Source organism: Branchiostoma belcheri, unplaced genomic scaffold, assembly GCF_001625305.1.
Source record: "Branchiostoma belcheri isolate BF01 breed outbred unplaced genomic scaffold, Haploidv18h27 scaffold202, whole genome shotgun sequence".
In the NCBI taxonomy this organism is placed as follows: domain Eukaryota; kingdom Metazoa; phylum Chordata; class Leptocardii; order Amphioxiformes; family Branchiostomatidae; genus Branchiostoma; species Branchiostoma belcheri.
The window spans coordinates 289,295-314,213 of NW_017803514.1; the positions used below are offsets into that span (position 1 = coordinate 289,295).

At 44.5% G+C, this 24,919-nt stretch overlaps 2 protein-coding genes across 7 annotated transcripts in view; one reads left to right on the forward strand and one right to left on the reverse strand.

The window, feature by feature from the left end:
• The window catches only part of LOC109469427 (glycine receptor subunit alpha-3-like), a 62,230-nt gene extending 40,459 nt beyond the window's left edge, over positions 1-21,771 (forward strand). Inside the window, exons 3-9 of the mRNA XM_019767939.1 lie at positions 10,601-10,668; positions 17,381-17,601; positions 17,943-18,025; positions 18,948-19,082; positions 19,710-19,862; positions 20,289-20,503; positions 20,878-21,771. Of these exons, the coding sequence (XP_019623498.1) occupies positions 10,642-10,668; positions 17,381-17,601; positions 17,943-18,025; positions 18,948-19,082; positions 19,710-19,862; positions 20,289-20,503; positions 20,878-21,150 (1,107 nt within the window). The 5' untranslated portion in view covers positions 10,601-10,641 and the 3' untranslated portion in view covers positions 21,151-21,771. The remainder of the gene's footprint in view (positions 1-10,600; positions 10,669-17,380; positions 17,602-17,942; positions 18,026-18,947; positions 19,083-19,709; positions 19,863-20,288; positions 20,504-20,877) is intronic.
• Positions 21,772-22,079: 308 nt separating this feature from the next.
• LOC109469429 overlaps positions 22,080-24,919 on the reverse strand; it is an 8,702-nt gene continuing 5,862 nt past the window's right edge. For 2 of the 6 annotated variants that reach the window (XM_019767942.1, XM_019767943.1), the window contains exons 9-10: positions 23,372-23,431; positions 22,080-22,530 (exon numbers count right to left, since the gene is read on the reverse strand). In XM_019767942.1, coding sequence (XP_019623501.1) covers positions 22,356-22,530; positions 23,372-23,431 — 235 coding nt within the window. In that variant the 3' untranslated portion in view covers positions 22,080-22,355. Of the gene's footprint in view, positions 22,531-22,835; positions 22,973-23,371; positions 23,432-23,717; positions 23,824-24,083; positions 24,143-24,919 lie in introns of those variants that run through there. The other 4 variants (XM_019767940.1, XM_019767945.1, XM_019767941.1 and 1 more) reach the window with 4 other exon arrangements.

The following is a 24,919-nucleotide window of genomic DNA, read 5'->3' on the forward strand; positions in this document are numbered from 1 at the left end:
AAAAAAAAAAAAAAAAAAAAAAAAAAAAAAAAAAAAAAAAAAAAAAAAAAAAAAANGTTACGCCGAAGGGCGGTATACCGGATATACAGATACAGAAGCTGGTGTGTTACGCCGAAGGGCGGTTATACCGGCTATACAGATACAGAAGCTGGTGTGTTTTGCCATAAGGCAGTTATACCGGCTATACAGATACAGAAGCTGGTGTGTTTTGCCATAAGGCAGTTATACCGGCTATACAGGTGTCCTATTTCAGAGAGATGTCATGTCATGTCAGTGTCCGGATATTAAGTAGGCGACTTCATTCAGGCTTACGACTGTCACCTGCCAACTCCGGCGGACACACACATTAATCCACGCGAGATAGTACGAGACAGAATGGGCTCAGTCAGATCCGGGGTGGAAGCAGCCTGCAGCGATGATGTGAGTTTTGGCGGGAAGGCGGGTGATGCTTTTGGCGGGAAGGCGGGTGATGCTTTTGGCGGGAAGGCGGGTGATGCTTTTGGCGGGAAGGCGGGTGATGCATGCTGTTTTGGCGGGAAGCGGCGGGTGATGCTTGCTGCACAGTACAGCCGGGATCGGCTCGATACCATCTCGGAAGGTCTGAGTTGAACCGCTGATGGGGGATGTGGCAGGATGATTGTCCCAGGGGTAGTTAGGTGTAACAATTCTGTCAGCTTTTAGGCGTTTTCTTTTCTATTCCCGCATTTATCACAGGATATGGCCCAATGACATGGCGACGGCAGAGTCATTTTTTTCAATTTTTCTTTATCTTACCAACGCACGTGTAACAGACATACCCATTTTATCCCGAGCTAAGTGAGGAAAGTCGTGTGTAAAGTGTCTTTCCTAATGGTGCAAGATCGGTGGCATGGCAGGATTCAAACTCGGGACCCCTTGGTTCCGAACCGAACGCCACACGACCCCAGTAACATTTCTGTCAGCTGTAAGGCGTTTAGTAGTGATCCCGTACTGAGTATAGCATAGCTCGGCTGCCGGAGGGTGGGTTGTCAGGGCGGGCCTAATGTCTTCATTAGTTTGCGGAAATTGAGGAGAAGGAGAGAAGACGGTGTCGTCTGGGTACTCATTTTCACCTGAGTGAAGTCAGGAAAGTCTTTCCCAAGGGCGCAAGATCGGTCGCATGCCAGGATTGGAACCCGGGACGCTCTGTCGTTATGCCACACGACCCCATTAACAGTTGTTGTAATGGTGCTCCCGTAGTCAGGAATGGCCGGCGCGGCTGTCGGGGGTTGTCGGGTTGGGCCTAATGTCTTCATCAGTGTGCGGAAATTGCGGAGACGGGGGGAAGACGGTCTCGTCTCGGCAGCCGGAAGTCGCGACCCGGATTTACAGGAGGAAGCCGCGGAGGGAATGTTCGGCAGCGATAAGGGAACAACTCTGGCAGGAACTCTTACATCGGTAGGGCTGATGCCCGTATAAAAACGGGGACCTTAGCGCAAGTACATAACAGCAACTATCTTCCACACATCTGCGTTATCTGGATCTTTTTTTAGCGAGATCAGTATTAAAACTTGCAGGATGTTCCTGGCCACTACGAAGTACTGATGATCATACCGTGGTAGCACCCTGCATAGCAAAGTATCACGTTAGCTAGATGCCCCACATCTGTATCGACATAGCCTGTATATCCGCCCTCCGGCGAAACACACCAGCTTAATGCTTAAACACATCTGCGATCTCTGAACGAGTATTAGCGAGATCAGTATTAACTTAAGACTCGCCAGTACGAATCACGAAAACTTTTCATGCAAAACCATATCCAGTTGCCTAAGTAACTGTTATTACCTGGCGTACGTTATACCTGGATGTCTAACCTTTCCCGGCGTTCTCAGCACATATTTCCCGGTTTGAACAGACGCATCCATCTATCAGCAATCTGACCCCTGACCCCTTTTTACGGAACTATTCATGTGGAACCGTCCGCGCGGAGCGGAGCCTTCGGCAAGCAACAGGTACATGCGTTGGTACATAACTGCAGCAATATATAATCCACAACATGTAGCCACATAACCCACATGTACATGCATAACCCACATGTACATGCATAACCCACATGTACATGCATAACCCACATGTACATGCATAACCCACATGTACATGCATAACCCACATGTACATGCATAACCCACATGTACATGCATAACCCACATACGTACAATGCATAACCCACAGGTACATGCATAACCCACATGTACATGCATAACCCACATGTACAATGCATAACCCACAGGTACATGCATAACCCACAGGTACATGCGTGGGTACATTACCGCAGCAATTCATAACCCACAACATCTACAAAGTGCATAACCTCATCAATCCATAACTCACATGTACCTGCATAGCCACATAACCACATCAATTCATAATCCAAAACATGTACACACATAACCGCAACATGTACCTGCATAACCCACAACATATACCTACATGTAATAACCTCATCAATTCATAACCTACAACATGTACCTAGTGCATAATCACATGTTGCCGTGAGGGGCTGCATTCTTCATGATCATTTGAAATGCTCATGTCTTTGCCAGGATGAAAAAATGGACCTGGGTTACAAATGTGCAGGAGGGACGTTTGCTGGTACATAATGGAGACTTGACACGGATAAAAGGCGGACCTACATGTTTTGTTGGTAAACTCAACAACAGGTTTAAGTATGGGGAACCATGTTTGAGGAACAATGCTTCTCCTCACTCTCCCTCTTTGTCCCTCTATCACCGTCTCTTTCCTCTCTTCCCTCTACCCTCTCTCCTTATCTCGCCTGTTCTTCTTTATCCCTCTCTCTCCCCTCCCTCTCTTCTCTCTCTCTCCCTCCCTCCCCCTCTTCTCTCTCTTCTCCTTCTCTCTCCCTCTATCCATTTCTCGGTCGTTGCTTGGGAATTCAGATGTGCCCGGAATGAAAACAGTCGACATTTCTTCTTCCTCTCGCTTCACACTTCAATGCCTTTCCTGGGAGCACAAACGCACTTAAGACTTGTCCTTCTCCCCCGGCCTGCTATAAAAGAACTCCACTCTCCACGCAGTTAGAGTGGCAGTTGGAGTTCGCTCAGACAGACGGTGTGTGCGACCTGTAGGACCTGTGGGCGCCTCTGAACCAACAGGGAGTGGGAGAACTAAGGTGTTACCAGTTTACTGGATACTAAAGCTAGACTGGTTCACTGTGCATTGAAGCTACTAGTTGTTTTTTTTTATTCCAACATGTAATCACCAGACGGGGTGGCGACACACTCAAGTTTCTTCAACTTATATTAATGCCACCACCAACACAGGGGACAAATACATGACAGGACAATACTCATTTACACCTGAGCGAAGTGAGGAAAGCTGTGTAAAGTGCCTTTCCCAAGGGCACAAGATCGGTGGCATGTCAGGACTCGAACCCGGGACTCTTAGTTCCGAGTCGCACACTCTGCCGCTACGCTACACGGCCCCACAGGTTGCCTGTCCACCTTAAGCTGAAGCTAGGTATTACTGATTCACTGTGCGACCTGCAGGACCTTTGGGGTCTCTGGCCCAGCCTGTAGTGAGAGAGCAGACAGGCAGGGCGCACCAGTGGGAACCTTATCAACTTGCAACAGACATATCATAGCGGGAACCTTACCATAACCACAGCGTGACATATGTAGGGTTTCTGTTTTGCCAAATCTATATGGCAATCACTCAATATCTTTATTTGCAATCAGATACAGATCCATGTGCATTGAGAGCATTGTAGAGTCATTTAAAGCATCGTAAGGTCATTGAAAGCAATGAGAAGACCATGGAAGGATCCTTGGAAGATCTTATAAATTTTATTTATTAATTTTTTTTTATTCATGCACAGATACAGAATCGTGTACAGATATACAGCTACGGATTTTTCCGAGTATGATGACCGTTTCAGTCCCCACACCTGAGTGAGGGTCACAGTTGACACGGCGGCCTTCGCGTGGATTTGTTTAAGGTGGCTAACAGATGACCATATGGTTGTCGTATGCATATATCTATAGGGTCTCATGAACCTTCAATATGGCCACATGGTTGTCGTGTGTATATAGCTATAGGGCCTACTGTATCATCAGTATTGCCATATGGTTGTCGTGTGTATATAGTTTTAGTGTCTACTGCATCATCAGTATGACCATATGGTTTCCGTGTGTATATAGTTATAGGGTCTACTGAACCATCAGTATTGCCATATGGTTGCCGTGTGTAGGATCTATCATACTTGTGCCGTTGGGAGCTTTATCGCTACCCGATCGCCCCCAGCCTGCATCGTGCATGTATCTTAGCCTGGAGTTGAAAGCAGGTTGTGTCAGTGATGGAGCCAGGGGCGCTAGCCTGGCCGGGGTGGAGCAGGACTTAATTAGTAAGGCTGGCGTTGATGAACAGACTGTAGATGTTCGGTTTTGTAGTTTAGCTGTGAAGTATGGGAGGAGAACGGATCAATGTTAAAATCCATATTCAGGCGATGCGCACATCAGCTGAACTTGTGTCACCTTTGCGTGAGTCACGTCGGATAATCGAAACAGGTGAACATCACAGTCATAGAGAGAAATGTAGGATCATTGAGACAATTGTAAGATCGTGGAGGCTATTGTAACATCATTGGAAATATTGTAAGACCATTGCAAGTTCATTAAAAGACCTTAGAAATCAACGAGCGCTTAGAGAACGACGGACGTAAAAGACGTCAATTTTCTCGATGCTCAACGGGGTCTCAAGGGCCTCGCGTCGTAGAAGAGTGTTCTAACGCGTCATACGCGTACGTCAAAAATTCTTACTCATGATAAACGTAACCTGATCCGGCCTTAACCGTCCCGTCTGCCTTACTTGATGAAGTACACGTCACAACTAGTAGGTAATTTCCCACTTCAGAAACGTCAAAACGCGGCAGTCTATACAGGATATAGCTACTCCCGTTCACTAACCCCGCAGTGTCTGCAGCAATGATCTGTCTGGATAATCTTGTCTCCCTTCACTTTCATTTGAAGAATTCCGCTGAGCAGCTGAGGTGACAGTCCTGACAGCGAAATCACTTACCAGATAACAGCCGAGACAGGCGTTAGATCACCACAACAGTTCCGTAGCCTCTACCAGGCTTCGGGAGGCGGCTGGAAAGAGTAGAAATCGGTCAAATAGAGAGATAACATGCCGAGAGGCCTCAGCATAAGGACGACATGAGAGTTTTATGATTCTCAGTGCAATTTTCTCAGCGTACGTCCTTTTATTGATGTTAAACCAGCGTGGTACACTAAAGGGCGCTTATACTAACAATAAAATACAGATACAGACACGAATACATTTCAAACTGTTCTTGAAAACTATTTCGAAGTTTGAACTATTCAGTTTTTCGTGTCTCTGGGAACTTATGCAATTATTTCTCTGATTGCTTTTGATCTGCTTGTATGTGAGAGTTATGCAGTAGTTCCTGTTGAGATTATCTCCCAGGAGATTGCCGTTATATAGTAGTTGCTGCTGATGTGATCTCCTAGGATATTGCCGTTATGCAGTAGTTCCTGTTGAGATTATCTCCCAGGAGATTGCCGTTATGTAGTAGTTGCTGCTGATGTGATCTCCCAGGAGATTGCCGTTTCTCCGCTCCTCACGCTGACGATGGTGCCATTAACCTCTGCCCCAATAAAAATGAATCCACGTCCGTTTTTCCGGCCGCCGTCAGAACTGCTGAGAGATGAGACCAGGCGCGTCACAGAATACTGAATATTGAACTGCAGTGCAGTAGTTAGTTGGGAATATTAGCTTCAGAACCGTGCCTTTATCCAGAACGATGCTCAGGCACGGTTCCGGACAGTCCACGCCTATCCAGAACCGTGGTTGGGGCAAATCTACCTTCTTGGATACGCGAAAACTATCCAGACCCTTCTTGGTCCTAAACCAAAGTTAACGGGGTACAAAGAATAAAGTTATGAAAGAGTTCGCTAGCCTGTGGCTTTCTTCATAAATGCTACAATTGCTGACCCTCGCTGCATTTCAACTATCTACCCGCCTGTTCGGCTTTCTCAGCTCCATTCCCGGAGGACATTATCATATAGATATAATAAACTCGCGATGTTCCCGCTGAGGTAATAATCGGCAGATCAGCGCCTAATATTCCTGGAAAGTTGGCATCTGAAGGGGAAAATCGAATTAGCGAATTAGAGAAGCAGAATCGAATTCACATCGGCCGAGAAGCGTGAAAGTTGGCAACGATCTCGGAAGGTTGCCTCCCACCGGAGTTCGGTATGTTACGTAGTGCAGAAGCGATGTGAATGGGAGGGGGAGGGGTGATTTCTGACTCAAAGGTGTACAAAGTGCAGGTCTACAAGTCAAGATCTCTACTGAACTTTTGCTGTGGACAACTTTCGCCGCCACTGAATTGCAGTCATTTACAGTAATGTGTTGCACACAATTTCGATTAGTTCAAGTAGTTTTCATATTCATTAGTTTTAGTCCATCTACAGTATAGGCTGGTAATGCAGGGATGTTATGAGGGGGGTGGGGTGATTTCTGACTCATGTGTACAAAGTGCAAGTCTACAATAGGCTGAGCTTTGTGGTGGGTTTCAACAATCTCCCACCACGCAAAACTGCTCCCAGTGGAGCCGTACTCACGCCCTTTCAGGTCCTGCAGTAGCGGGAACTTCTCTTGAATTAGAAACCGCAATTCAGATGTATAAGGATCTACACCAGTTTAGGAAAGGAAGGAAACTGCAGATCTTCTACTTATCTCTCAATCCTCAAAATATCCTCATTTAAGATTTTTTTTTTCACCAAGTCTCGCGTTGCTTTGAAAGAGGTCTTTAATCACAGTCTAAAATATCGGGCTGATATGTACATGTATTACCGCAATGAGACCAGTTGTGTACACGTGTACATATATTACTGCAATGAGACCATGAGAAGTTGACAAGATGGCCGTCAGATGGTAACTGGTAATGATTTCATTGTGCTGGAAGCCTGCACGTCTTTTTCAATGGATAATCTACTCATTAAACCCGCGGAGCCCAAGCTAGCGCACTCGATACATTCGAAGCGTATCGGCGCATCAAATTGCTATATTGAAATCGCAACAAAGAACTTTTTTGGCCGCGTGCCAGCGTTACAGCGGCTGCACACGACTTTCATGGATCTTATCTGGTTTTAAGCAGAGATTCTGACTCGGTTCTTTTCATCTGTGCGGGACTTTGACGCTGTATTTTGAGCTGCGACTCTGACCCTGACTCTCAGCCCCCGTGAGCAGGCTTTCTATAGATCTGAAGCCCGACTCCAGGTATTAACGCTACGCAGAAAATCACAATAAAGATCTCTGAACAGCTGCCAACTTTGCAATGATCACACCTCTTCAAACAATCTTATCTCTAACATAAGATTGTTCTACCCACATACAAATGCACCGTAGTTAATACCTTGTGTTTTCATATGTAGATTAGTCCCTTATTGTTGCTGCCGTTGTTTCAGCCTGACGCTGTGCCCTGGATTACGCGATAAAGTGCACTCATTCGTCTCCGTCTGGAGGCCGACAGGGCTTTTCTTATCATTGCTCAATACTCAAGATGTAAGAGAAAAGTTTTGCTCAATACTCAAGATGTAAGAGAAAAGTTTTGCTCAAAACTTAAGATCTAAAAAAAAGTTTTGCTTCGTAAAACTTTTGACAACCCATTGAAACTTACAGATCAGACAGGCAGATGGCAACAGTTTTGGGTAATAAACATGAATAGTAATCTCCAAGCAGATTCGGTGGGGGCAAGGTGACTTTATGCAGGCCGCAGGATAGCCCAGCACTGGTGCGTTCTGCGGCAGATTCTTGGGGCGAACGATGGATACAAGCAGCTAACATCAAGTCACCTTGCCCCACTGTATCTGCTTGGAGATTACATGAATAGTAGATTAGTGACATTTGCTTCACAGGCAAAAACGCACAACGCGGCAGCATATTTGTCTCCGTCCTGTTTTCGTCTGGTTCGGATCATTTCATTCAGAAGTCTGCCTGAGAAGTTCACAAACTCTGCAGCAGAGTTTGATATGATGAACTTGACAGCCAGAATTCCCGTCACGCAAACCTGAACTTGACTGAGAACTCCATCTCCTACAAACCAAATCCACCTCATCTTACCTAACAGTAACCTGGGACTAAACCTGAGTGGTATAAACTGCGGTCAAATACTTCGACGTTATGGGAGTACATTTCTGGAACACTCACTTTTGTATTCTTTGATGTTTCTAGGCAGAATATAGAGAGTTTGACATGAAATTGACAGAAAGCTTCCGCCCATAGGCCATGAACGGTAGTCCCAACTTCCACAAGTCGTGACAAATGCTCCTCTTCTTCTTTGACAGTAACCTGCTGGGACTAAACCAGAGCAGAGCAGTATAAACTGTGGTCAAATGAAGGGACTAGACTTTATGGGAATACATTTTAAACCTTGCACGAACACTCACTTTTGCATTCTCTGATGTTTTAAGCAAAATCTACAAACGAATGCCGCAGATTTTGCTAGCAGGAGAGAGTTTTGATATGAAATTGACAAAAAGCCCTTTATTTATCTTCAGACCTTGGACCAACACTCGCGTTTGTATTCTCTGGTGTTTTTATACAGAATCTACAAATGAACTTGAATGGCTTGGCCAAGTAGGATAGAGGTTGATACGAAGTTCACTAAAACAAAGTAGTATAAACTGTGGTCAAATAAAAGGACTAGACGTTATGGGAGTATATCTTAAACCCTGCACGAACACTCATTTTTGTATTCTCTGGTGTTTCTAAGCAAAATCTACAAACGAATGCCTCAGATTTTGCTAGCTGGACAGAGTTTTGATGTGAACTTCTGTCCCCCGCCCATAACCCAGAGTGACGGTATTTCCAGCTCCCGATCCCACACACCGTGACAAATGCACCTCTTCTCTGACAGTAACCTGCTGGGACTAAACCAGAGCAGTATAAACTGTGGTCAAATAAAAGGACTAGACTTTATGGGAGTACGTTTTTAAACCTTGCACAAATCTACAAACGAAAGAGTTTTGATATGAACTTGACAGAGAGCTTCTGTCCCGCGGCCATGATACCAGAGTGACGCGAGTTCCATCTCCCACAAACCGTGACAAATGCTCCTCTCCTCCCCCGGCAATCAACCCAGACTTAACCTGAGTAGTACCCGGGGAGGAGAGGGATTACTGTTTGTGAGGAGGACATTAGTTGCCCGGACCTTTACAAGCCCACGCCCCGGCGTGACGGATGAGTGGGTAGTGCCTCCATGTCCCCGCACGTACAGTCCTGTCTTCCTGCCTTTACAAGCGGACGCGGTGAGTCTGCTGTAGAGGCAGATAGAGTGGTACTATTATTGTCCGCGGTTTGTCTGTTGCCGCAGGGTTGGGAGCCTTTGTAGCGCGCGCTGTGGCTGACAGAGCGGGGAGAGAGCGGCATCAGTCTTCCACCGCGCGTCCCCCGCACGTCATAACTCACCCGGCTTCTCTTATAGCAGGGCGGACAGGGTCAGGTCGTTTTATTACAAATGCTCCTCTTCTGCTCTGACAGAAGACTAAACCAGAGTATTATAAACAGTGGTCAAATAAAGGGACTAGACTTTTGGGGAGTACATTCTAAACCTTGCACGAAGACGAAGTGTTTGTATTTTCTGGTGTTTCTATAATAAGCCTGTTTGGCTTAGAAACATCTGCAGATGGGGTCATGTCATTTTATTACAGGTATTCTAACGTGTACTCAAATACGAGGTAAAGGCGCACTGTGCTTTTGGAAATGTACAATTTTCATGAACGACATAGTTTCTATAGTTATGTCATGAAATATATACCATTAACACCAGAGATGTATAGTTTAGCTGATAACTTTTGCCCTCTAGCTATGAGGACTGTTGCTGTTTCTATGCCTGTTTCCTGTCCTGTTCCTTATGGTATTTCTCACACACACCCTGCTAAATATCCCCCGTGCGTGCATTGTTAGCAGAACTCTCACAAACGCGATCAAACTACAAACTTTCGCTTCAACACAGAATAAATTCGTTGTTAACGTCCAGGTTTAACCGTCCAACATGGCGGACAAGGTCATAGGTCATGGTCACGTGAGTGCAAACTCCTACCGCCTGTTCTGCTTCCTCCAGGTTTTCAGGTTAACCTGAGATTATTTTTCGTCTGCTGATATATTGGTGCAGAGCACGCGATATGATATGATATGATATGATACGTTGTGATACATGATATTATATGACATGATAGGACATGATATGATATGATATGATGGGATACATGATATGGTATGATATGATATGATATGATATGACATGGCATGATATGATATGATATGATATGACATGACTGACATGACATGACATGACATGACATGATATGATATGACATGACTGACATGACATGACATGACATGACATGACATGACATGATATGATATGACATGATATGGTATGATATGACATGATATGATAATGATATGACATGAGATGAGATGATATGACATGATATGATAATGATATAACATGATATGATATGATATGATATGATATGATATGATATGGTATGATATAAGCATGATAGATATCTGTCGTTGTTGTTGTTTTCTCCAGGTGCGCCTGTTAACGTGACGTGTGACATCTTCGTGCAGAGCATGGGGTCGGTGAAGGAAACCACGATGGTAAGGCTCTTATTTCCGTAAGTCTTATTTATCTTAACATCTCATATTGTATCCAGAAGCGTGCTTTATCCAGAACCATGCTCGAGCGCGGTTCTGGATTGTTCAGGCGTATCCAGAATCGTGCTTTTTCCAGAACCTTGCTCGAGCGCGGTTCTGGATAGTCCACACGTATCCAGAACCGTGCCTGGGGCAAATCTACGTTTTTGGATACGCAGGGATTATCCAGAACCGTGCCTGATCCTACCCCTAACCCATTCAGGCATAGGCACATGTGCATATGCACAGTTCTGGATGCAATGGTATCTTTAGTTATTAGTCTGGCTGTGGGAAATATATAGCAGCTGTCACAATAGCATATTGCTGTTGATAAAGATAATAGAGTACTTAAATCAGAAATGAAATTCTAACAAAATGTAAATAAAAGTCGACTGAAGGTACCATTTGTTAGCAGTTATCAGCATCTCAAGCGCTATAAATCAAGCCAAAGTTGTACACCATTAAACAGTGACGTACATGTGATCGGTATGGAAAGTGACGGAGCGTAATTGTGAGTGAGACAGGAGACGGGCGGAGGCAATTTGTGTAGCAGATTAAGAGTCAGATGACTGGAAATGATACAGATGACTTATTGTGGCGACATAATGTGGCGACATGAGCACAGCTGAGATTGCCACATTCACAACAACGTCGTTCAATATGAGCGGTGTTAATAACGTGCATAACAGATTAAGGTTTAGACATTGTCTTCTGTGTGCAAATCTAAATCCTATGTATATAAATCTAAATCTTATCATTTCTAACTGTGCTGGTAAAGTGTTTTTAATGTTAATACTTAGCCCCAGTCACGGTGTTATGTGTGAAAACCGGAGAAATATTCAGTGATGCACAATGTCATGTACACGGCTGCCGTGTTGGTTGTGATAAAGTTTGATCTGATGTGATTATCCACGACTGAGCAAGAGACAAACGATCTCCTGTTGTTCTCCTGTCGGAAAGCGTTTCTCCTCCTTGAGGCGGACTTTTAAATGCCTTAGTAACAGCTGTCCCACCTTGATGGTTTTTCTTGAATTTTTTTTTCCGTGAGGGTACATGTATATACCTAGCTTATGACTTATTTCTATAATTTATATTATATGGTTGTTATCTTCAGATCTTACGAATGTGTTATTGCCACGTTTTATTGTGATATGATGATATCAAATGTTTATGTTTCATTTTAGAAATCAGAAATAAAATTCCAACAAAAAATGTAAATAGAAGTCGACTGTACGTACATTTGTTAGCAGTTGTCAATATCTCATGCTCTGTAAATCAAGCTAAAGCTGTACAACATGAACAGTGATAATGAGAAAGATTGTATTGTACCAAATCAACAATTCAGCCTTCGGACTGCGACTGGTTTGTATTTCAGTAAACCATTCATCACCGACTCCTGGTGCGATGCAGGGTTCAGTCGGGCGGAAACAGTCGCTTCCGGAAACGCACAAATCTGCCGTAATGGAATAAATGACTCCATTACCGCTGATTTGGCGGAATCAATTTGTACACACCGCGGCTCGACTCAACCGGCGACAAGTGCGTTTGTCATAGCGAGAACAGGCACTAGCAATGCGCTAATGCGGCATTTCTTTTCTAATGTATGCTGTAATAGGTATCATTTCTTGTTTAAAAGATAGTAGAATATTCCTCAATCAGTGACCGTTCTTGAAAGGTAGAGACACGTACCTCCAAATGTCCGCTGTACGTCTTGATCACGGAGTGACCTAGTCTCGCGAGAACACGAGGCTAGGTCGAGACTTGTGTGGATCTTCTGGCCTCCCCCGCCTCCTTGCGGAGTAGGAGTAGGTGTAGGTAGGACTTCGGCAGCTCCCAACTCTGACTAGGTCACTCCGTGATCAAGATGTACAGTGGACATGGAAAATTTGGAGGTACGTGTTTCTACCTGTCAAAAAGAGTCACTGATTGATGAATATTCTACTAACTGTTAATTCTACGTGACTGATGAACCTCTTCAACGATTGTTTAACAAAGTTTCCGGAGGCCTGATGGCATCCAGAACATTTACTTGCTGCGGCCCGTAATGGAATAAATAACTCAAGCGGCGACAATTGCGTTTGTCATAGCGAAGACTGGCGCTAATGTAGTAGTAATGCGGCATTTACGGGTTTGTCTAATGTGTCTCTTGCGTCCTTCCAGCAACTTCTGAGGGATTGTTAAGTGTTATTAAGTGGTGATTAAGTGTTATACAACGATACCCCATCTCAAGTTATTTGGCGAGAAAAATTCCTAATGTATGATACTATTAAGAAAATAATATTTTAACAGATACAAATAATTGACTACACTAGCGGCAAAATCGATTGGTGCCAACCGCAACTAAAGCACAATAATTTCTCACAGTCGCTTTTGAGCCGGAGAAACAGACGTGACGCGATTTGCGTCCGTGTTCAACACGATTGGAGCCTCGCTGAGTTTATGGTGTAATTAAAACAGTGAGAAACGGCCGTTACTCGTCATGAGGTAGCGACTTCAGAACTGCGTGGAATATGTTGTTTCTCTGTGCTCTGGGTAAGGTGAGGTTTCAGATAAAAGTTAAGCGTGTCGAGCTAAATCGGTAATGCTTGAGGAACTAGGTCTTATGGCCCCCTAGCTGTCCTTCATAGTACTGCAGGGGCACTTTTCGTTGTCAGCTTCGTGCCGTCTGATGTTTGGGGGTCACATTTATCATTACGGTATTTCCGTTAGTCCTTTGAGAAATTGTAAATTAGCGATAGTTTAGATCATGAAGTCTACCGGATGCTAATTTGACGCGCCAATCTTTGTTAAAACTTTTCAAAATCAGTCACTGCCAAAAACACTGAAAAAGTTGAGCGTTCAAATACTACACATACGGACCTTCTGTGGGTAAAATCCCCGGAGGACTTCTTGGCTAAAAACATAAAACGTACACTGGAAATACGGAATGGAGCAGTGGAATACTTCTATTAATTTTGGAGAGTGCAAAATCCTCCGTTGCCATGGCAACTAAAAGGGGTGAGTGTTCCGCACGCATCAGGGGTGATGACGTCACGGAGATGAAGTGGTGTGATTAGCGTGATGAATTGAGGGAAGGCTGTCCCAGGCGCAGAAGAGAGAAGGATGATGGAGAGACGTTACGTGTCCGGGAAAAACAGAGAAATGGCGAATAATTTTTACGGAGTCAAACTTTTAACTGTACAACTCTACAAACTACGCTTCCGGTGACAAAACAGACATCAGGGGATTGTTTCAGTTAGTTTTTTTCTTTATTTAGTAATTCGGATGACAACAGCCAGGGCTGTCCAACTAGGATCAGGCACGGTTCTGGATAGTCTATATTGTATCCAGAACTGTGCCTATCTAGTTCTTTGTCTGAATGGGTTATGGTTAGGATCAGGCACGGTTCTGGATGGTGTCGGTATCCAGGAAAGTAGATTTGCCCCAGGCACAGTTCTGCATACGCTTGGACATTCCAGAACCGGTTCTAAAGTTGGTTCTGGTAACAGCAGACTCTTCGAAGCACACCCCCTCCTTAGACGAAGTGCATTAAATTTGATATCTAAAGTTATACACGCCTAGGCTCCCTGATGTGTGCCTGGGGTCCTTATGGAGTAACAGTGTCCCAATAGTGACGTATGCGAGCCTCGGCTCCCTTTACTTTAAGAAGTAAAAACGTCCAAAGTTTGACGGATGTCCGGAGTAAGGAAGACGACAGGCTACTTCGGTACTCTCGCTGCCAGATTAAACCAGCCTCGGCCTTCCCTTATCTCATCACATGGCCTAACCGAAGCTAGGTACTCGGCCTTCCCGCTATCTCCCCACCTGACCGTCCTCACAGCACTGTGTCGAATCCTTTCCGCACCGGGGTTTTCCTCATAACTCCGGAAGCCCCAGTCTTACCCAGCGTCTTTAAGGAACTCTTATTTCCGCTTGGAAACCGTAAGAAGTGATTTATGGTCCAGAAGACTTGTTACGACGTCTTCAGTCTTTCCGCATCTTAAGCAGCTCGAGGCAAAATCCTTTGAGGAACTTGAGATGCTGGAACGCTGGAAGGAGCTGGGAGTTACTCATAATAAACCATCTATCAACCAACACCCGAGACTGGTCCGGAATTTCTCCTCACAGACTTCCTTGGTTCCTTCGTAAGACTTCGGCATCTTAAGCAGCTCTAAGCAGAATCCTTGGAGTAATTTTACTGCCGGCTGCGCTGGAAGGAGCTGGGAGCTTCAAAATCCTGGCTTCGGGCATGCCTTTCAAGACGTTATACAAATATAACCTACATATTCTTAATGCTTATTGAAAAGATCCAGTGGAAGTTCCCTGGAACATAGAACCTGTAAATACTGTACATAGCGCCTGTCTTGTCTGTCACGACGAGGAAGCTTTTCAGTTGGCTTCAGTGAGTCAGGTTCAAACCACCTTTATTCCTTTGGTTGTCTTCACGAACATCCCACGAATATTGCAATAGGATGTCCATATTTTAGTGAGTACACGGACACTTCTATTTGTACGCTTGCCCGCCCAAGTGAAGCGCGGTAAAACTTGCTGCAAAACTTGCTGCAAACTTGCACCGCGGCTCTTGTCAAGGCTGGAGCTTCTCAGACGTTTGACGTGTATCAAGTTTGTTTCTGAGTTGCAAAATTAATTTCAGTATCCAGTCGATGTCTATGAACTGTCTCTTTAGGAGCCATCATCGGCATATAGACATGACAGGTTAGAATCGGGAGAAATGAAACTTTGTAACTTTCATTATCTATTCATACACTTTCTTGAAGACACAAAGTCTGAGTTGTTAGGCACATTACAACGATAAGATATACAAAGAAATACAAAGACAGAGTTTTTGAGTGAGTCCACAGGAGAGTTTTAGTTATTACACGTCTGGCGCCATGGCAAAGTCCGCCCGCTGTAACACCACACCAAGTAATCTTTATGGATGAAGTCCGCGCGCGCATGGTTTTTGGCCTGTTCCCAGAAGGAAAACAATAAATTCCGCTTATTGTAACTATGCACATATGACCAGAAAGTCACGACAGTGGGGTAAGAGAACATGTGATGAAAGAAAAGAAAAGAAACAGGACAAGACGACAATTGCTGTTCTACTGATTTATTCCTGTTTTCATGACGAATAAAAGACTTGGTTGTTACTCTGTGTGTTCTCTCATTCAACTTGTGTCCTAACATTTGTCGTCAATTAGTATAAACCCAGATATCTTGCTTTTTTCGGACCTTCTTGTTTTATTTCGCGCTCTCGCATTAGGATTATGGTTTCTACAGGACGTCATCCATAAAAATTACTTGATGTGGCCTAAGTCTCGGCAATGTTTAGCAGACCAGACATTGATTCCATGTAATAACTGCGGAGTTGGCGGGTCCGGACTGCTGTGAGCCGGAGCCAAGCCGCCAAATTACGCACAGATCAGCGCGGAACTGCGGAACTTATCTGGGTTTAGTGGAGAGTATCTGTATTTTTTATCTGTTTGGTTGGCGTGAGATGAAGCCAATGCTGACTACGTAGTCAGAAACTGCAGTACTTCTTGCTGAAACTAGGTGGCGTTCAGTTTTGTCAGTGCGGTTCATGATGAGGCCGTCGAGAGAAACATTCAACGTTCACAGATTGACTTTTGGTGGAAAAGACATTTTCCCAAAACAAAATGCAAATGAACAGAAACCTGCGACATTTCCATCTGTTTGTGTCTGGCGGTGTCGGCGCCAGTCAGGGTATCGGGTGACCTGCCGAGTAACTTGATCTCCGTGGGAAATGCGATACCGACGTCTCCTCATCTCAAGGTCATTCCAAGTTCAAAGGATCCCGAGACGCAAGACGGCCCAGGAGACCCACCTCAGAACTATTAACTCGGAGTTTGTCCAAACCAAGGACGGTTCTGTTAAGAAGCTGTGAAATAATTAGTAAATACAGCTTCAAGTCGACTTGCGGAGAATGATCTGTATTGCCTGTTGTAAGGTAATCTCCAAGCAGATATTTCGGTGGCCACATTGAAAGTATTAAATTGGCCATGCAGTATCCACCAGGTGCCCAATGGATACTGTCTGGCTTTGCGGCCGCCAAAAGATCAGCTTGGAAATTCGTTGTAAGGATCAGTTATTCCAGTGTACTATTTTAGTTTCAGAAGTTAGAAGCAATAATAACTCAAGGGACGCTCCTGACAATTTCACCAAATTTAATTACCCCGGAACCGACCGAGTACCAGACATCAGTCAGAATCAGTCTGATATTGTCTGGGTTTGTTCTATTTTAGACTGACTATATAACCGTTAAACTATGACAGATGCCGCGGCCATCAAGGATGTCATCACATCCATTGTCAGGCAGTTCGAGGAATCTGTTGTAATACAGAACCGTGCTTCATCCAGAACCACGTTCATCCAGAACCACGCTCAGGAACGGTTCTGGATAGTCCAGGCGTATCCAGAACCGTGCCTGGGGCAAACTTACGTTCTTGGATACACTGAGACTATCCAGAACCATGCCTGATCCTAACCCTAACCCTAACCCATTCTTCCATAGTACTAGATAGGCACGGTTCTGGATACGATACCGAAGACGTCCAAACCACAGGTTGAAAATACGTCGACACCATTTGTCTTGTGCTGTCTCGAAAGTAACTGAATATTTCTTTACCTTTCTGCCCCTTTACCCCCGTCTCCCTCCGCCTGACCCGCCTGATCACAGGACTACATCATAAACGTGTTCTTCCGCCAGCGCTGGAACGACCCCCGCCTGTCCTTCACGCAGTTTAACGAGACGCTGACGCTGGACGCAAGTGTTGTCGGGAAAATCTGGGTCCCGGATGTCTTCTTCGTGAACGAGAAGGGCGCGAACTTCCATGACGTCACGACGGCGAACCGGATGCTGCGAGTGGACCCGACAGGCACCATACTCTACAGCACGAGGTACGGAGGAATTGTGTCTGACATGTTCTTAAAATCTACATGCATTTGTTCAAGAAATGTAAGAGAAACGTCCAGTCCAAGGACCTTGTAACAGTCTTATAAACTTGCATTTTTCCTCTGGTCTCTTAGAGTCACTGACGAAAGCTAGTGGATGCTACCTGAAACGTCTGACCGTTTCCAAAATCATGTCCAGTTGCTGGAGTAACTGTTTTTTGGTCGTATCTTATTACCTGGATGTCTAACCTTCACCAACAACGAGGTAAATCTCACTGGTTAAAGGTGTAGAGTTAGTGTTGGGCTGTTCTGTTGTTTACTGATGTCCGCCATGTTTGTGCCCCCAGGCTGACCTTGACCCTGGCGTGCCCTATGAACCTGTACAGGTTCCCTATGGACAGACAACAGTGCGGCCTCAAGATGGAGAGCTGTAGGTAGAGTTTTTGGCTACAGGTTAAGTCTGACTACTTTAAACGGGAGGTCTGCATAGGAGAGACAATTCTTCCTTCTAATGCTGAGGTGACATTTCCAAACCTGGGCCCGACTGGGCTGTTTCAAATAACGAAAATCAACAATTTCTATCAAGAATATATTACCTAAATAGGTTCCATTATTGATTTTTGAAAACCTTTTTTTGTGCTTTGTTGTCTTTTATACCATATTTTTTGTTCCATAAGACTGCCCGGCCGGCCCCCGATCTGGAATTGTGACCTCGGCATAGACATCCGCAATGAGTCTGAGAGTAAGAGTCTACAAACATACGAGTAAAGTCTTATGCTCATCAACTGAAGAGAAACCGTGACCTTTTCGGATCCAAAATAAACTTTAGCACCTCTATCAGTATGGAAATTTGAAGTCAAGGACATTCCATTTAATTTCGCGCCGAAAAGGGCGTCGTTTATCTAAGAACCGAAGACAGTCGGTGCCGAACGACTCGCCGCTCATGAGAATGATCGATGGAACCGATCCGCGTGCCCGGAAACTCCCGATTCTGTGCCGACCTTTCCGGGACCGGGTTTTACTGTGTAATAATGACGCAGCATGCAGGAGCTGTCTCCTCGCTTGTAACGCCTTGTTCATAACGCTAACTTGTGTACTGTGAGGAAAGGGCTGCTTTTTTTTTATATTCCAACAAGACGTGGTGACGGCACACTCAAGTTTTTTCAACAATATATTAGTGAGCATGTCAGGACTCGAACCCGGCCTGAAGCAAATCTACGTTCTTGGATACACGGAAACTATCCAGAACCGTGCCAGATTCTAATTCTTACCCATTCAGGCAAAGAACAAGACAGTCACGGTTCTGGATATAACAGAAGAGTTAAGAGTAATGCAAAGTGGTTTTTACGCAGACGGAAAGACGGAAGCAGACATCATGCTGCACTGGAAGTGGACCCGGCCGGTGGAGTTCGACACTTCCGTGGAGCTGCCGCAATTTTACGTGGAGAACATCAGAACAAACAGGACAGTACAGAACTATAACACAGGTGAGAACAATACAGAACTATAACTCAGGTGAGAACAGTACAGAACTATAACACAGGTGAGAACAGTACAGAACAGTACAGAACTATAACACAGGTGAGAACAGTACAGAACTATAACACAGGTGAGAACAGTACAGAACTATAAAACAGGTGAGAACAGTACAGAACTATAAAACAGGTGAGAACAGTACAGAACTATAACACAGGTGAGAACAGTACAGAACTATAACACAGGTGAGAACAGTACAGAACTATAACACAGGTGAGAATATTGGAGTCTATCTTTCTCCTGCACTTTCCCTATGTTTATGGTCTTTTTCCCTTAAGTTGTTTTATTTATACTTTATTCATAAAAATCAACATAGCAGTAGTACATGGTACAACTGAATTGTGTTGACCTAACAAAAAGTAAACACGAGTCAACTTAGCAAAAGTACATTAGAGACATCACAACACTTACATTATACACAGAGGCACTAAGCCTTCATTTGGCTGTTGTATAGACGGATTGAGTAATGTAAGAATGAATTATACAGTCTGTTTGTTCTAGCCCTGGGTACCCTGATCCCCCCCGAGTTCCTTTTATGTTGAAATAAAAGAGTAAAAAGATACACTGTTTATCTGCAGGGCAGTACACGCGTCTGACGGCGACCTTTGACCTGCAGCGGCAGATGGGTTTTTACCTGATCCAGGTGTACATTCCCACAATGCTTATCGTCATCCTGTCCTGGGTTTCCTTCTGGATCAACATCGAGGCTGCGCCGGCCCGCGTCGCCCTGGGTAACCGATAGTAATACCACGAGTAGTATTGTAGTTACTGTAGTAGTAGTAGTGGTACATGTAGTAGTAGTGGTGGTAGTAGTAGTGGTAGTAGTAGTAGTAGTAGTAGTAGTAGTGTTAGTAGTAGTAGTAGTAGTAGTAGTAGTAGTAGTAGGTAAAGCCCAGTAGACGGTAGAACTTGTGAGAAACGGTTTTGGATTCAGTAGAACTAGACAGCAACGGTTTTGGATACGATAGCACTAAGACAGGCACGGTACTGAATACAGTAGATGTAGAAAGCCAAGGTTCTGGATACAATAGATACATTCTGGATGCAGTAGAAATCCACGGTTCTGGATACAATAGATACATTCTGGATACGGTAGAAATCCACGGTTCTGGATAGTAGAACTAGACAGGTTCTGGATGTGATATCTCCCTTCCCAGGAATCACCACGGTTCTGACCATGACGACCCAGGGTTCGGCCCAGGGCGGTGACGTCAAAGTGTCGTACGTCAAGGCCATTGACATCTGGCTGGCGGTGTGCCTTCTGTTCGTCTTCGCAGCGCTGATCGAGTTCGCGGCCGTGAACTTCATGTCCAGGCAGGACAAGAACCACGACAAAAGGAGGAAGGACAAGGACGAGCCCGACAAAAATGAAGTGAGCGTCTTTCGAAGCAGTTTAAACCGTGATTTCCAAAACAAGGGATTGGTCTTACCTAAATTTTCGACTGTGCAGCTCCAGTCTTTGTCAAGGAATGAGCAAAACAGATAAACTTTTGAGATTAAGAAGTAAGCATCTTTCTGCCTTAAAACTGATGCAGTGGACAAGTGGGTAGAGTGTTATAACCTTATAACACACTATCTACTTGGCTAATAAATTCAGAGGAAATTAGGAAAATTATTTAAAAGAGAAAATAGAAGAAGAAAAAATGGAACGATCGAAACAAGTAAAACGGATTTATCACAAACCACATTTATCCAGTTTTCGACTTTATCCAGTTATTTTCTAATGCATTTCGTTTTTACTTCCAGAACGGAAAAGTTATTCCCCAGCGGGAGGACTACGCCACCTTGCGGCAGCGCACATGGCTGCACCACGTGAAGAACGTGAGTTTAAAAGAAGAGGCGCCGCCTAGCGAGAAAAGTGAGAAGTGCAGCGGTCAGCAGAGACCAGCGCCGGAGCGGGAAAGGAACAAGTCCATGGATCGCGCCAAGAACTTGGACCGCCTGTCGCGCGGGCTATTTCCGCTAGGGTTCTTCCTCTTCAACCTCATGTACTGGAACGCGTACCTGCTCTTACTGTGAGCCGAGTCAAGACTTTCCCCTGAACGCAGAAGCACCTTGCAGAAAAAATTCAATATTGCAGAAGAAGATTTGCTACTTGATGCTTTATTGGGATGTCCATTATTTTGTGAAACTAATCTTCCTGGATTCCAACAGTTACAAAAAACAACAACATTACATAAACTTCACAATCTTATAAAAGCGACATTAGACTTCTACACCACTTGACTTCCACACAACAAGATTCAAGCAACCTGTAATTTTACTGACTGAAAAACCAGACTTGGGTGTTGGTACAGTATTGTCTAATAGTAAGAGTGTTTGTATTTAATACTGACTCTATGACTAATTATGTATGTTTTTTTCACATTGTATGTAAAACGTTTTCCAACATGAAATTTCGTATGGGTTCAGCTCAAGGCAATAAGCGTGTATTCCAAATTACAGAACAACATTTTTAAATTCTGCAATTTCGGAACATTAAAGATATTTCTACCATTGTCGAAGTGAACGTTACCAGTGTTCAGTGTCTGAAATCCTTATAAAACATACAGAAATGTCCCTCAGTATAACAAGCTACACAAAGTTTCAGCGTGGATGATGCCAGGGTTTTCTGCAATAAACCAGACATTTGTTCATTTATTCACTTCTTGCAGACGAGTGAAAGAACTTGAAGTTGAATGATATAGAATCCTCTCATTTTTCTTCTTTCCTTCTAGGTGCAGTTTGATCGTAGATTGCTAGATGTCGCTATTGCTTGTGTAAGATCTTTCTTTGCACATGTAACTCGTTAAGGTAAAATGTCGGTTTGTGATCTTCAACTTTCCTTGACGACCGTGGGAGTACTCCGGATCCGCGGCAGAGTTACTGACAATGTGTTGTTTTACCCTGTTCCTTTGGCTTGTATTATTGTTGTGATAGCTGTATAGATACTAGAATAAGTCCACACATATTTAATTTCTCTTGGGCTTTGTGAAAGGACGAAACAAAAGACCAAAAAGAACTAAATCTGACTGAATTCGCTGAAAATAAAACATCGAGAATTAAAGCCCACTAACTGCGAATAAAAAAAGACTTAAGCGTATTTCTGTGCACTCTCAGTGTTCTCTACTGTGAACTTGAGTTCTCCGTTCTCTTTTTACATTCTGTTTTATTCTAAAATTTTAGTCCTCCTGCTGGTGCTTGTCTACCCTAGCCACGGCTTGTTACAAGATCATTGTCATTAGTTAGATGGTTTTAAGACTTAACAGCTGACGAAATCCCCATTTTTCCTTCAACTCCTCCATGGTGACTTCGGACTCCTGCACGGTCCCGTCTTTGCCGTGCACGCCGAACCGCGGGACAACCGGGCCCAGGTCTCCCGTGAACCGCGGGTCGGCTGGGAGTCCGGCTGGCTGCCACCTAATAACAATAACAATAACAATAACAACAATAACGTTATCAACACTAACAATGACAACAACAACATTATCATAACAACAACCCTTCCGGGCGCAGGTCTCCAACGAACCGCGGGTCGGCTGGGAGTCCGGCTGGCTGCCACCTAATAACAACAACAACCTCATCGACAACAATAACCTAATTAACAATAACAACAACGACAACAACAACCTCATCAACAACAACAACAACAACCGGGCGCAGGTCTCCCGTGAACCGCGGGTCGGCTGGGAGTCCGGCTGGCTGCCACCTAATAACAACAATAACGTTATCAACACTAACAATGACAACACAGCCTCATCAACAACAACATTATCATAACAACAACCTCATCATCAACAACCCTTCCGGGCGCAGGTCTCCCGTGAACCGCGGGTCGGCTGGGAGTCCGGCTGGCTGCCACCTAATAACAACAACAACAAAAATGACAACAATCTCATTAACAACGACAACAACCTAACCAACATTAACAACCTCATCAACAACAGCAACAACAACCCTTCCGGGCGCAGGTCTCCCGTGACCCGGGTGTCTGCTGGCAAACCAACAGGTCGTCACCTAAAGCCGGTGTACTATGTGTGCACCTTGTTATTTTAATTGTTTGTCTACTATGGGCCAATTTGCGCCTGAAATAAAGAATAAAGTTAAAGTTAAAGCAGCCACAATGATAATATATATAAGTACAACAGTGATATACTGGCAAGCAACATAAACATTAGTCATTACCAAACTCGGTAAACATGAGATCTCAGAGATTTAATGTTGTAAGACTCACTATAATATAGTATGTAGTTGTTTTTACCTTGTATCGCAGCTGACCCTTGCGAACCGCGTGGTGTTGACAGTCGACATGTGCACGGTTCTGAGGGGAGAAAACAACAAACAAACAAACAAACATTACACACACAAGGCGGAGGAAGACGTGAAACTTAAGAAACACTTTCCCAGAAAATAGATTTAGAATGGACGAGCGGAACGCTAACACTGGAGACTACAATGTCGCTGACAGAACAGAACACTAACTATATCGATACGAAGCGCTTAATAATCTTATGTTGATAACCTAGTATGTAAAATGTGGGTCGGCCGGAACACTAACTATACCGGTGCTCAGCGCTATCTTATCCATGTAAAGTGTGAGTCTTTACCTCATGGTAAAAATGAGCGCGTCTCCGGCCTGGAAATCCGACGACTTCCACTGACCTCCGAACCGCTGCGTGATCTCATCAGGGTCCTCCGTGAAGAACCCCGTTCCTATGGCAACACAAACATGAACCACCCCGTTCCTATGGCAACATGAACCACCCCGTTCCTATGGCAACATGAACCACCCCGTTCCTATGGCAATACAAACATGAACCACCCCGTTCCTATGGCCACAAACATGAACCACCCCGTTCCTATGGCAACACAAACATGAACCACCCCGTTCCTATGGCAACACAAACATGAAACACCCCGTTCCTATCTATAAACTGAATCGAAGAAGTTCTATATCAGAGAATTTTCCTGACCTTTGAGCCTTGCTTCTTCAACGTCCAGACTTCCGTACGTCTCCTGAAAGTGCTGAAAACTGGAAATAAGAACAAGAGACTCTCAATTTAACTCCCAGTGCAGTTCTCATCTGGGAGCTGGAATAATTCGAGGGCGAAACACAAAACATAAATCTTCATATATGTATACATATTTATATACAATATAAATACGCATCATCATCATTATTATACGCACACACACGTATGTGAGCCTGCTTGTCTATTTGCATATGTTTGTCTGTGTGACCCACCTATGCTATGGAGCTAATGTGAGTTTGTGTGTGTGTGTGTGTGTGTTTGTTTGTGTTTCCCACCTGCCCAGCTGATGTGACCCTGTGTGTATGTGTGTGTGTGACCCTGTGTGTGTATGTATGTATGTATGTATGTATGTATGTATGTATGTATGTGTGCATGTTTGTCTGTGTTTCCCACCAAGTTTTGCTATCTGGGTAGCACAATTACAAGCAGTGGATCTCTGGATGCTGAGGTGACACAGCGCATTGGAAAGGCAAGCGTGGCATTTGGCAGGCTGACCAAAAGACTCTGGCAAGAACATGGCATCCGGCTCTCCACCAAAATTGCAGTGTACATAGCCGTGGTGCTGAGCACACTTCTCTACTGCTGTGAGACCTGGACTACTTATCGTCGTCACATCCAGTTACTGGAGCAGTTTCAGCAGCGGTGTTTGCGGAACATCTGCAACATCAGGTGGCAGGACAAGGTGTCCAACCTACAGGTTCTGGAGAAGTGTGGCCTCACAAGTGTTGAGTGCATGATCGTGAAGTGCCAGTTAAGATGGGTTAGGGCATGTTGTC